The 14,606-nt window shown below is 47.2% G+C and overlaps 1 protein-coding gene across 12 annotated transcripts in view; it reads left to right on the top strand.

Moving 5' to 3' along the window:
• Positions 1–14,606, top strand: part of prdm16 (PR domain containing 16) — a 229,100-nt gene that overhangs the window by 115,285 nt on the left and 99,209 nt on the right. For all 12 annotated transcript variants that reach the window (XM_029719769.1, XM_029719774.1, XM_029719770.1 and 9 more), the window contains exon 3: positions 7,775–7,828. In XM_029719769.1, the coding sequence (XP_029575629.1) occupies positions 7,775–7,828 (54 nt within the window). The remainder of the gene's footprint in view (positions 1–7,774; positions 7,829–14,606) is intronic.

A 14,606-nucleotide genomic window follows, 5' to 3' on the forward strand; every position in this document is an offset into this window, starting at 1 on the left:
CTCTCACACGAGCCCTCTGGCGAGCAGGATGGACTTGTCAGACCAGCGTGAGGCGATGTAAGGAAAGCTCTTTGCATATTTACACCGAAATATGCAAAAGCAGTAAATATTTATCCGGGCCCAATAAACAATACATCATTTTGCCAGGCGTCTTCCATCATCACATGACAATATACCCGTGGCCCGCTTCCAAAAACCTCTTCCGATGACAGATCTGGTCTCTTAAGTAGGTTTATATGTTCTTCTTTGCATACAAAGGGTTCCCTGGTTTGAATTACGGGCTTCAATGGTTTGAGAGAGACATTTGACCCAATGTGTATTCCTACACAGACATACATCTCTGAGGAAAGAAATTGAGATGGGAGAAGACTGGAATCCAGAAAGCCAATATCAGATTGATCAGATTGAAGCGTGTTGCTAATGAAAAACATGTTGCTACCTACACTTCATACACTACCGAGATATCCCATCTTTCAAACTTCATGTTTGCCAGCAGAAGTGAAAGGAATCTACGTATCATATGGATTGACTCTCGATCCAATTTATGCGGCCTACAGGTCAAGCTCTAAATCTCTCTCCGACGTCCCCCCATGTCCCCCCCTGCGTGTTCCAAGAGGCCGTATGTGATCATTAGAGAAGAGGTGGAGATATTTCTCCCCCCCCCAGCCCCGACGACATATCGATACGACGCAACCTTATCAAAATCAAAGACAGAAGATGCCATATATCATGGTGTGAAAGCTAATCCTCTTAGCCACCAAGGTAGCATTATTTATTGGTCGGCGACCATGCGGCTGTCAAAGCATCTGTTGGCCGGAGATCTATCGCCCCTCCCTTATTCACTTATGATTATTACTGATCATCCTCCCAAATGACTTATCAATAAAGTGGGCCAGCCGGCTAATTTATCGCTGTGGCTCTGTCGATATGAAGTTCTGCGTCGCGGCTTAAAAGGATAGAGGCCCGATGCTAAGGTGATGGATGAGGCGCGAGGCCTGTATGAAAATATGACCCTTTTAATACGTTTGCTCCTGTGCTCTCTCTTGCTCTCTCTTTCTCTTTTGCGTTTTTAACAACTCCGAGGCACAACATCGATTTCTCTCTCTCTCCCGGCATTATAAAATAATGTACCACTGTCAAGGTGTATTTGCTGAGCAAGTGCGGACCGTGAACCTTTCAGCGCTAATATTGTCCTGAAGAGAACAATTGACTCCAACAAGAAGTTGAAGAACGCAACAGGAGTTCAGCTTGTCGGTGTATGCTTGGTGAATATTAAGCTGTGGAATATTAGCCAAATAAATCATGCTCCTATGTCGCTTGTATGGGTAATACGTTGATATTTTTTACATTTTATGAGTCATAGGAACCATTTAAACAATAATGCAGCTCGTCCCGGGTTTTATTGAAAAGCCCCTGTCATATTTTTTTGTGACATTTGCCCGAGCATAAATCATGGGAACTCTTAAAGGACTCTTAAATGACTCGTTGCTCGTACTGCAAACACGCTTGTTGTTTGAGAAGTGGCCGTGACGGGCCCGCACAATGGCAGCGCGTGTTTGCCAAATCTGCCCTTTGTGTTTTCACTCAATCTCTTGGGAGGTTTTAGTTCCGCCAACTAACGCCTGGCCCATCCCGATACGTTGAGTAATAACGTTGTTAGCCTTAGGCCCGTCAAACCAATCTCTGATCTCTCTCACCTTTGTGTTGGACCCAGACAATAGGACTAGTGCATTCCTCTGCCATCCGCTAACATGGTCTGTATGCCTTTCTCACATTCGACTGACAGCCAAAGTGGAAGACGTTGATAAGGCTATAATATGGAATCAAACAATGCTAAGCTGGGAGCCATTATGTTTAATTGCCCCCCCCATCAATAGCCCTCGGAGCATTCTGCTATCAGGACTGCCTTGATGTTTGCTTTGGCAGACGGCTTCAAGTCCTCAGCTTATTAAAGTCTTCATAAATATATTCTATCAGAATGCTGCCTAGCTTCCTGGTATTTAGCAGGGAGGATTTCCCCCCTTCCTCCCTCCTTCTCTCCATCCTTCCCTCCTTCTCCGTGTTCTTTCTTGAGCAGGCTCATTGTTAAAATATGTTTTAAGTAGTGATAGTGCCGTATCTGTTGGGAAGTCCCAAAATAGCCCCTTTACACCCCACTGAGGACAAATTACCCTGGAACACAAACTGAGTCCAAAAAACCCTATCCAGTCAGACAGTATCCTTACTCAAACAAGATTCAACTGATTAGAGAGAGAGAGAAAGAGAGAGAGAGAGAGAGAGAGTGAGAGGCTGGGAGAGAGAGGCTGGGAGAGAGAGAGGCAAAGAGAGAGCAAGCCTGTTTTGGTCCAGGGCTATCAAAGCGATATCAGAAGTGTAGACCTCATAGGAAAAGACTGCAGACTAGTGATATTTTTCTTGAAGCGTGTCGGCTGTGAAGGGTTGAGAGCGGCTGGTGCTGGAGAGAATCACAGTGATTAATTTGCTGCAATCATGTTTGACATGATAGTTAGTGCCCAGTTTAGACGGCAGAGCAGTGAAAACCAGAAAGAGCTCTCTCTCTCTCTTTCTTTCTCATACACACACAGGCACACACACAGGCACGCTCAGCCGTTTATTATGCAGTGCGCGATCGCGCCGCGGAAGACCGCATCCGTGCTAATCTATAGGTCACGAAATCAATAATGTCCCGGCATTGCCACAATTAGCTCTTGCCAGCTGGAGAAAGTTCTCAATAACTGCATAGCAAAACTTCCAATTTGTGGCTTTCTTGGTGTGGCTCCTGTAGCCAATGGGTTGTCAGTCTGTCGGTTCAAAAGGCCTTGAGGTCTGTTTGCTGGTGTTTCTTTTTGGAAACTTGCGGCTTCTGACATCCATAACCATCCATTGGCTGTGTTGCTATATTGCCTCATATTATCCAGACTTGAGGAGAATTGTTTTTGGCAATGTGTGCCAACATTTTCCGACAGCGAAAACTCTGAAAGTGATCTTTTATTTGTTTAATTTTTGTGTCTGTGCTACTGGTGTACATCTGGGATGCTCTAGCCTTTGTCGTTGATCCCTGAGTAGTTAAAGCACTATCGCTAATTCCTCGCAATAAGTGGACCCCCGGTTTCCATAGTGATTGTGTCTTGCGAAGTGGTGCAGGGGTTGTGAAGGCAAACGGCCACGTGGGCTTTGTGTAGGGCCTACGCTGAACAGCCTCTGAGGGGTAGAGAGAAGAAGAGGCGCTAGAGGTTCTGGAATTAACTGGGCCCGATTTGCTCCATGTGTGCCTGGCTGGCAACGATGGGGGGGGGGGCTGTAAACAATACAGCCGGCCCATTCGCCGAGGAGCTTCTTTACACTCCACACCCCGCCGTGCTTACTCATCATGGCGTGTCACTGCGAATGGCACTAAAGTGGCGATGAAAAAGCTCTGACACCATCCGATAATAGAAATGATATTTGTAGCTATAAACTTCATAAGAGGGGGATTTCTCATTTCTCGCCATGTGCGGAAACGCACACACACACACACGCACACACGCACACACACACACACACACACACACACACACACACACACACACACACACACACCTAATGAGGTTTAGACAGTCACCGCGTTGGAATGATTCCGCAGGTGGCTGCACTTTCATCAAGACCCGTGTGTTTTACGTTTGAGGTCATTTCAGGCCATAAAGAGGGTTTTGTGCCCAGACACACACCTTCCACTGTCTCCATGACACCGGCATTATTTGCCATAGTTTCTCTACTCGTCATGCCCGTAAGACCTATAGACAAGTTAGCGCAGGTTAGCGTTAACCTAGCGCAGATAGGACCACACGGGTACAATGTGAAACCGGTCTGTCGAGGGATCCCGAAAGAAGCTCACCTCTGTTTTGAGTGTTCCCTCTGACGTGGAGAAAAGTGACTTTGAAACGACGGTGACACGGGCAATAAATCATACGCTGGTGTTAGTCAGGAAGGCCAATCACTTTTTCCCCTCTTCTAATTAATAGGCTATTTATTTGCTTGGCTGGGTCTCTGTACGGCTGTGGAGAGTGTGTGTCTGTGCGGGTGCCCGTGTGTCCGTCTGCAGGAGCTGAACGAGAGGGAGGGAGGGAGAGGCGGACTTCGGGCCTTGCGCATCACACCTATAACCTCATGCGTTACAGCGCAGGAGACCCCGTTCACCGCTGCTCTTCAGAGCAGAGCACACAGCACCTTCAACGGAGGTGTTTTTACATTTATTCACTTTAAGCAGCTGGTTTTCGAAGCTCAATGAGAAACGAGAACAAAATGTTTTCTCAGAGTCTCGCGTTGAGATTTGGAGCGCGCCAGCCGAGAATGAAAAGGGGGAGAGGAGGGAAGAAGCGGGTCTAAACCAAAAAGCTGAAAGACATTCAACCATCAGTTTAACTGCTTGTGTCTGTTTGCATGTCTCCTACAGTTTCGGGTTACTCTCGCACAATTTGATACATACACATATTTATGTTTGGCGTGTCGAGAGGGTGGTGGGGAGAGGGAGAGAGGGCCTAACCCTGTTGGAGTGCCTGGTAGCGTTTTGCAGAATCAATGAAGCTGTTACTTTGTAAACTGTTACAGCTGGTCTCCACATATTACCATAGGGGGAAGGCCTCTCTCGCCTCTCTGTCTACCCTCTTCCTCTCTTCTTTCTCTATCCTCTCACTCTCTCGGTCTCAATCTTTCTCTCCCTCTCTCTCTCTTCCTCTCTTCCATTATCTGTGTCCATCACTTTTAAGGGCTATTGTCAGAGCACAATGTGAACAGGATGGCCAGGAATGTGAAGGAGGGTTCTTCTTATCAGCACCACCACACACAGAAACGCGCAGCAACACACACAGCCGCGTGAACGCACACAAACACGCACACGCACACGCACACACACACACACACACACACACACACACACACCGCTGACCCCTAGCCAACACTTCTCCCCCCCTTGCTCTCTCTCTCTCTCTCTCTCTCTCTCTCTGTCTCTCTCTCTCTGTCTCTGTCTCTCTGTCTCTCTGTCTCTCTGTCTCTGTGTCTCTCTCTGTCTCTGGCATTGCCCAAAGCTGTGCCACTGAGCAGTTTCCCAGCGCTACAGCCATTTATAAACACACACCAAGGGTGTATTTGGATGCTGTTGTGTGTGGTGGGCTGAGGGGGCTTATGAGTTACACATGGGCTGTGGTGGACCAGATACAAAGACCTCGGCGTCGCTAGTTTAAAATAGTGTCATTGAATTGCGCCGCCGGCTGATGTGATTTTGTTATTACGAAGGGGGATGGCTATGACAAGGCTGAGGATTAGACTCTAGATGTAAGTGTACTCGTGTAAGTATCTGTGGTGTAATTGCTTCCATTCAGTGGGCTGGGAGATCCACTGACAGCTTAATGTAGTGAACCGCAGCTTTGGTCCACTGTCTGTCTGTCTGCAGCACACATGGATGAGTCTTAAATACAGATGTCTGAAATGGCATCCTATTCACTGAAATGGCATCCTATTCACTGAAATGGCAGTCTAGGGGTCCTGGTCAACAGAAATGCTCTATACAGGGAATAGGGTGACATTTCGGATGTAGAGCACATGGACTGGATGCCAGTCTCCCTTGACAGGAAATGGGAGACACTGAGACCTATTGGCAGTACTAGATTACTTTAACATTTCTATTTGGTCTTTATTTAACTAAATGTGACCGACCAGCTCAATTCGGTCTTATGCAGCAAAATAAAAATTTGTGTTTTTTACATTGGATAAAAGTAGAGACAGAACTAGAAAATTGTATATCATACACTACAGTTGAGGAACAATGGGAAAGTCATTCTGCTTTGAAAGTTGATAAACTTGTAATCTCACTTTTGAGAAAATGGCCTTTGAATATTTTTGTACATACTGGAGAGCCGTTCTTTGTCTACACCCATTTAGCATTGTTCACACCCTCTTACGCTTTAGCCCCACCCATCTCTTTAAGGGTTGATCCGAGCGTTCTGTCCAAACAACAGTCAAGCACCCAAGCTAACTGGCTAACGTTGGCGCAGAGAACAGCTCACTGACCATTTTACTCGCCCTAGCAGAGCTGGTTAGGCTGTTTTTATGTTATCCAGAGTATTGGTGACGGCAACTGTGCTGCTGGCAAACATTTAAGCTTTTTTGCCAACGTTTACTGACACGGGCCATATTCAACGGGTGTTGAGCGTTCGTAAATTCGTCAGTTATTCTGCGCTCTGGCACACTCAGACGAGAGTGCTCTGAAATCGGAGTAGATAGCCAGAGACGAATTTACCAGCTACGTCTATCAACAGTTGTCACAGTGACATTCTATTGAAATGGTTACTTGCGTAGTGGAGTCTTCTGTTAAGACATGTAGCTAGCTAGCTAAACATTGAACCAAAATCCCAACTCATGATGTTTGTACCCTGCATGAATCTGCAGGTAGCTAACCGACCAGGTTCAATGTGAGCTAGCTAACATTAGGCTCTAACTAGCAACGCAAACGGCTCTGAGATAGGAATAATATGACAACACAGATCCTACACGTAACCTAGTGACGCGTGACATACGCCTAGTTTCCTGAATCGAGTCACAAATGAGATCCCTTTCAAGTCTCTTTCATTGGAGCCCTGGATGGTCGAGAGGCAGTGGCATAATCATGCACACACATGATACATGTGACCATTAAACCTTAAGAGGTTTGGACATTTAGAGTCATGTACTTAGCAATTGCACATGTACAAGTAAATGGGTCTAGGGCCGGGATGAATCGCGTGTTTGTCGGGCAGAAACGTGCCAGCGCCTATAGAACCCCGATCCGGCTTTACCGTCCACACAGACCGTAATCTCTCTTTGAGCTGGTCTATTCAACGTGATTCATAAAAGACTCCACTGTACGCTCCAAATAATCCCCCCACAGTTTCCCCACATCAGATTCCAAATGAGATAACTGCTCGGGAACACAGACCCATATCCCTGCCCCACCTCCCCTTCAAATCATCCAGGACATTCAAGGAGAAATCCAAACGTTAATATGTCAAGTTCAATATATGGGTACGGAATTGCCAGTGCAGACCCACACAACACACCCTCTGTTGGAGAGAGATGGGGAGGATAGGGATGGGGGCTGGGGCGTTGGGAGGCGGGGGGGGGGAGCTTGAGAGATGCCGGTGTGTGTGTGTGTGTGTCTTTTATATGGGCCTGATAATCCCAACTAAACTCAGACTATGGATGTTTTCCCCTCCCTAATTCCCAGCCATGAATGAGCCACTGTGAGGGGGGGGTGGAGAGGGAGGAGGGGGTTTGTCATTATCACTGTAACCATCCCTCCTACCTCTTCATCATTCCTTGCTTCCTCAACTTGATGCGTTTCAACCTCCAGACACTGGCAGCATTCTCCCCACAGCCTTTCTGAGTAAATATTGCTGGAGGCCTAATTCCACATCTCCTTTCCTCTCTCTCCCCCAAAGCTGACTGTCTCAGCGAAATGTCCTGTTATGCTGAAGGGGGGGAGGGGAGATTACAGACAAAACGGAGGCATTTATTGCAACGGCTCTTAAGTGGGGTGTGTGGAGGATGTGGTGGGTGGTAACTCTGTAACTTTGTGTCCCCTGGTCTAAGCGTGGGTTAACGGTATGGAGTCCCCCTCACCACGGTCATGATTAATAGAAGAGGTTACGGTTTGGTCCGAGGTTGTTCAGAGTGCCATACGTCATTGTGTCATTGGAATTAGGAGTCTGTTATTTCTGTCCGAGCTGAGTTGTAAAAAATGTTTTTTTTTTTTTCTTCACAGCAGATGCTGAATGACCGCGAGACGGCATCCTCTCCGGAGAGCTGCATCAAAAAGGTAAGCAGATGTATTGTTGTTGTTCCACCCTTTCTGTTCGGTTGACCACTGTCACACACACACGCCCACACACACCCACACACACACCACGACCGGAATACCAAATACCTCCATCATTTCAGATGCGCAATCCATGTCATATCACATATTGTAGATATACTGTGTATTCACATTCAAAGTCAAATGTGAATGACTGCCCAGTTTCCCGTAGCACGACCAGTGGATTGTCCTTCATTGGTCTTTGTGTTGTCGATACGTCCCATTGAACGTGGCACCAGCGGCCACGTCTTTATGAGGTGATACATTTATTGAGGGGGCGGACCGTTGGCTTTTACGGCCAGTGTCGCCGGGTCACGGCAGACAGGAAGAGAAAGTTCAAGTGTAAACTTAATGGTGCGTGAAAGAACAATGGCTGGGGACGTAGAAAAATAAGGGAGGGAGGGACACATGTTAAGAGAATCAATGGAAACTTACATTGAGTGGACAAAACATTAGGAACACCTAGACTGACCAGGTGAATGACACGGACTGACCAGGTGAATCCAGGTGGAAGCTATGATCCCTTATTGATGTCATCTGTTAAATCCACTTCAATCAGTGTAGATGAAGGGGAGGAGGAGACGGGTTAAAGAAGGATTTCTAAGACTTTAGAAAATTGAGACATGGATTGTGTATGTGTGCCATTCAGAGGGTGAATGTGCAAGACAAAATATTGAAGTGCCTTTGAACGGGGTATGGTAGTTGGTGCCAGGCGCACCGGTTTGTGTCAAGAATTGCAACGCTGCTGGGTTTTTCACGCTCAACAGATTCCCGTGTGTTTCAAGAATGATCCACTTCCCAAAGGACATCCACCCAACTTGACACAATTGTGGGAAGCATTGGAGTCAACATGGGCCAGCATCCCTGTGGAACGCTTTCGACACCTTGTAGAGTCCATGCCCCGATGAACTGAGGATGTTCTGGGGGGGCGAAAGGGTGTCCAGCTCAATATCGGGAAGGTGTTCCTAATGTTTTGTACACTCAGTGTATAGCCACGGCCCACGCACTCCAGCTGTGCGTCCCAAATGACACCCTATTCCCTAGTTAATGCACTACATTTGATTTAGATTAGAGTTTATTAGTCACATGCACAGAGTCGCAGATGTAATTGCAGGGTACAGTGAAATTCTTAAGTTCCCGGGCTCCAACAGTGCCGGTCGAAAATAAACAAAAAGAATAATACTAATAATAATAAGACTGTTGACCAATGCCTATGGGGCTCTGGTCAACAGTAGTGCAGTGTATAAGGAATAGGGTGCCATTTGTGACTCAATTTGTTGACTATAGCTCAAACAGTACAAAGGATGAATAGGGGTTAAGGGGCTTCTCTGGGTTCTATAGCGTTGAGCCGTTAACCGAAAGGTTGCTGGTTCGAATCCCCCCGAGCCGACTAGGTGAAAATATCTGTTGACGTGCCCTTGAGCAAAGCACTTAACCCTTATTCCTCCTTAACCCTAAGAGCATTTGTTAAATGACTAAAAATGGAAATGGGTTGTAGGGCGTCACTGGTTGGTGAACTTTGAACTCGGTTTCACTAAAACGCCCCGGACGATTGAGACGCAGACCCGTGCATTCCCTCTCTCGTTTGGCGGCCCTAGTGATTACGGCCCTGAGTTCTCTGTGCTCGACTGTATGTACTTGACCCATCATCTAAACCTTCAACATGAACCCATTTTTGTCATGATGGGCTTTCAGTTGGCTTTTCAAAACAATACGCAATACAATGTTTACCTCTGGTCTCAACTTCACTTGACCACCTTCCCAATGGCAGGTCCTATACTGCCTCAACCCACACAGATGTTGCACGCACGCACGCACACACACACACACACACACACGCGCACACGCACGCGCGCGCGCACACACACGCGCACACAGGCATGCGGACACATATGGATACACCCACACACACGGACACAGTGAGTGGGTATTGATGGGGCCTCATTATGCTCACAGTGTGCTGCGGTGGGCCCTCATCATGCCATAGTGGACTGCATGCTACACCGTTATGAATATGAATGACATTATGCATGAGCCTTTCCCCAATGACATTACTCATTCATCAGTGTAGTACACACACACACACACACACACACACTTCCCCTTCCTCCTTCTCTACACCACACAGTGGGCTATTGCTGTGCTTGATTACTGGAAAATGCAAATTGAGTCTCAGCTCGGATACAGCCAGTCAGTGAAGTCAGTGTAGGATAGAGTTCTGTGTGTATTATATTGAGAGGGTTCTGTGTGTATTGTATTGAGAGGGTTCTGTGTGTATTGTATTGACAGGGCGATGTGTGTATTGTATTGACAGGGTGATGTGTGTATTATATTGAGAGGGGATGTGTGTATTATATTGAGAGGGTTCTGTGTGTATTATATTGAGAGGGTTCTGTGTGTATTGTATTGAGAGGGTTCTGTGTGTATTGTATTGAGAGGGTTCTGTGTGTATTGTATTGACAGGGTGATGTGTGTATTATATTGAGAGGGTTCTGTGTGTATTATATTGAGAGGGTTCTGTGTGTATTATATTGACAGGGTGATGTGTGTATTGTATTGACAGGGTGATGTGTGTATTGTATTGACAGGGTGATGTGTGTATTGTATTGACAGGGTGACATGTGTATTGTATTGACAGGGCGATGTGTGTATTGTATTGACAGGGCGATGTGTGTATTGTATTGACAGGGCGATGTGTGTATTGTATTGACAGGGCGATGTGTGTATTGTATTGACAGGGTGATGTGTGTATTGTATTGACAGGGTAATGTGTGTATTGTATTGACAGGGTAATGTGTGTATTGTATTGACAGGGTGATGTGTGTATTGTATTGACAGGGTGATGTGTGTATTGTATTGACAGGGTGATGTGTGTATTGTACTGACAGGGTGATGTGTGTATTGTATTGACAGGGTGATGTGTGTATTGTATTGACAGGGTGATGTGTGTATTGTAGGGCCTATATTACGCTGTGACCTCCAATCGGCTGCTCTGTGATCTCGAATTATCGGAACGGATTGAATTTATCTAGCGTATTCCCAGCGTTTGTGTATGGGGGGGAAACTCACTTCCAGTGTAGACCACAAGCTGTACGCATTGCTTTTTGTGGGCATTACAATGGTCCTATTGAAAGGTCATTGTGCGCTGTGTCGTCTCCCATGCTGTCACTTTGTGGTGATGTTATTCATCTAGGTAAATGATGAAGACATCACATACAGTAAGTTGTAAACCGTATGTCATCATATCCTATTGAGAGGACACTACTATGTACGCACACACACACACACACACACACACACACACACACACACACACACAACCCATTGTGACTATAGAAGTGGCTCTGCACCCGTTCTCAAGTGCGGTCCTCCACTCCTCCACTCCCACTCCCTCCATTCTGTCCTCCATCCTTCTGTCTCCGTGGCGACGAGGAACCAGCTGGGGTCTTGTGGGGCCTCCCTTCCTCCAACCACCCTCATCTGTTCTCCCTCCTACTCCCTGTCCGTTTACTCACAGAAAAGGGCCTCTGGCTATTGGAAAGAGAGAGATCATCCATAACATTATACTATTATCTATGTTTCCATCACAGTGCTTGACCCTACAGATCCCTCTCTCCCCGAAACCAAAACAACACCTCGTCCCGAGAGGCTTTGCGCCGCGATAGACAGACTAGACCCCAAAAACGGATCGACGGAGAGAGAGAGAGAGAGAGAGACGAGACTGAAAACAGAGGGAGGTATAAAGGAGGAGAGAAGATGTTATTGTAGCTCCAAAGCCGTCTTAGTGAAATCTGCCGAGGACGCGAGATAGCTGGATAAGAGCGGAGTCAAGGGGCTTCCATTCACTCCCCAGACTCTAAAGGAGGTGTGAGTTTGTTATCCCTCTCTTTCTTGCTCTTTCTTATTTCCCTCTCTCTCTCGCTCCCTACCTCTCTCTCTCTCCCCCTACCTCTCTCTCTTCCTACCTCTTTCTCTCTCACTTTCCCTCTCTCTCTCTCTCTCTCTCCCTACCCCTCTCTCTCCCTCTCACTCTCTCTCCCTCTCACTCTCTCTCCCTCTCACTCTCTCTCCCTCTCTGTCTCTCTCTCACCCTCTCTCTCTCTCTTTCTCTTTCTCTCTCCCTCTCACCCTCTCTCTCTCTCTCTCTCTCTCTCTTTCTTTCTCCCTACCCCTGTCTCTCCTCTCTCTCCTCTCTCTCCCTCTCACCCTCTCTCTCTCTCTCTCTCCTCTCTCTCCCTCTCTCTCTTTCTCTTTCTCTCTCCCTCTCTCTCTCTCTCTCTCTCTCTCTCTCTCTTTCTCCCTACCCCTGTCTCTCCTCTCTCTCCTCTCTCTCTCTCTCTCTCTCTCTCTCTCTTTCTCCCTACCCCTGTCTCTCCTCTCTCCCTCTCTCTCTCTCTCCTCTCTCTCCCTCTCACCCTCTCTTTCTCTTTCTCTCTCCCTCTCACCCTCTCTCTCTCTCTCTTTCTCCCTACCCCTGTCTCTCTCTCCCTCTCTCTCTCCCTCTCTCTCTCTCTCTCTCTCTCTCTCTTTCTCCCTACCCCTGTCTCTCTCTCCCTCTCTCTCTCTCTCTCCTCTCTCTCCCTCTCACCCTCTCTTTCTCTTTCTCTCTCCCCTCTCTCTCTTTCTCCCTACTCCTGTCTCTCTCTCTCTCTCTCTCTCTCTCTCTCCTCTCTCTCCCTCTCACCCTCTCTTTCTCTTTCTCTTTCTCTTTTTCTCTCCCTCTCACCCTCTCTCTCTCTTTCTCCCTACCCCTGTCTCTCTCCCTCTCTCTCTCTCTCTCCTCTCTCTCCCTCTCACCCTCTCTTTCTCTTTCTCTCTCCCTCTCACCCTCTCTCTCTCTCTCTTTCTCCCTACCCCTGTCTCTCTCTCTCCCTCTCTGTCTCTGTCTGGGGGTATTAGATTAGATGGTGATACCCATCATTGCAGGTTGTTGATAGGATCAGCTGTCGTTGGGTTCTGAACAGTCCTATCTGTCTGTCTGTCTGTCTGTCTGTCTGTCTGTTTAATCCCCGCTTCTGTTTATCCCACCTGCCATTCACTGACTTCCCTAGTCTATGGGATGTGTGTGTGTGTTGGGGGGGGGGGGGGGAGCATCGCTGTCTTTAAAACATGTGTAAACACAAGCTAGATCAGGACTCAGATAGTATTAAGACACGGACACCCTCACAGTGCAATCGATATTATGGAATTGCTTTTTATCCCCTCCGATCCTCACCTCAAACAACACTATCTTTCTCTCTTACTCTCTCTTATTCCTTAGCACTATCTCATTCCAGCCTTTCAACGGTGCTAGGATTACGTCTTTTCATCAAGGATTTTTCCTTTCCAAGGTGTGAATGGAAAAATAAAGCAGTGATATATTTGTTACGTAAGTCATCGCTCTCTGTTTGTCCAAGGAGACAAGAGGCAAACACAGTTCTTCAAAGCGGGACTCTTGATGCTTTGGAGGAGAGAGATGAATGAACTCTCGGCATCATTTGACAGGGACCCAGGCAGAGAAATGTTTTGGCGTTCTTTCCCCCAATTTATTTGTCTGTCTCTATCGATAACAGCGTGCTACAGTTTTATTTCAGTGGGGAAAAACACAATTCATCAGTGTGTGTGTGTGTGTGTGTGTGTGTGTGTGTGTGTGTGTGTGTGTGTGTGTGTGTGTGTGTGTGTGTGTGTGTGTGTGTGCGTGTGTGTGTGTGTGTGTGTGTGTGTTTAGTGGTTGTTATAAACTGTGTGAACCTTCAGTTGTTCTTTCCCAGTCTGTTACCCCCATGAGGTTCTAGCTGGGTTGGGAGTAAATCGTTTTTGGCTCTGGTTGGGAAAATGTTGGGGGGGAGAAGTGTTGGCTAGGGGTCAGCGGTGTGTGTGTGTGTGTGTGTGTGTGGCAGACCTGATTTTTTATTTTTTTTTAACCAGGGAATTTAGTCTTTAAATGTGCTCTTTCTTCTAAATGGCCTTAAATTTATGAAGGTTATTAAGGGACCGAAAGAAAAGCATTACAGGTCACAGAAGCGATTCTCCGCTCCGGGGGAAACCAGCCCTGTAAAAAAAAAGAGAAAAAAACGATGATTGATTGATAATTATGATAATTTGTTTAAAATGATAATCTGGAAGGATATTATAATCACTGCCACCCCGGCCACACCACAGGGGCAGCCCGTTTCCCATAATGTGGGGCCATCAGAAATGCCCCCTGGTTACGAGTGACGGGGGTGTGGGGTGGTAGGGGGGGTGGATACGAGAGGGGCTCCCGGTCTTCTCCCCAGGGGCGATGGGCGGCTGATGAATGATGACCCAGAGGAGCTGGAAATCAGAGCAGAATAAACAGCCTGGGAAGACAGGAGGGGCTGTTAACTATCTGTAGCAGGGAGAGGGCAATTATACGACCAGGCAGGGAGGCAGGCAGGCCACAGAGAAGCCAGGCCCCTGGCCCTGAGGGGGTGAGCAGAGGGGCCCGCAAGAATGTGGAGACCTCCTATAGACCTCCACGACCCTCACATACGCACACATACACGCACACACACACACATTTCCCCCTTGCTCTGTCCGGTGAGGCTGTCAAAGGAATTAGTCTATCCTCCACTCTCACTGGTGGCCCTGTACAAGGAGTCCCCACAATGCCCTATGTACATAGTCATTGAACACTGGTCGCTTTAATAGTGTTTACGTACGGTTATACACACTTTATATGTATATACTGTATTCTAGTCAAGGCTCATCCGATATAACTACTGCTGTACACACCTTT

Source organism: Salmo trutta, chromosome 28 (genome assembly GCF_901001165.1).
Source record: "Salmo trutta chromosome 28, fSalTru1.1, whole genome shotgun sequence".
NCBI lineage: Eukaryota > Metazoa > Chordata > Actinopteri > Salmoniformes > Salmonidae > Salmo > Salmo trutta.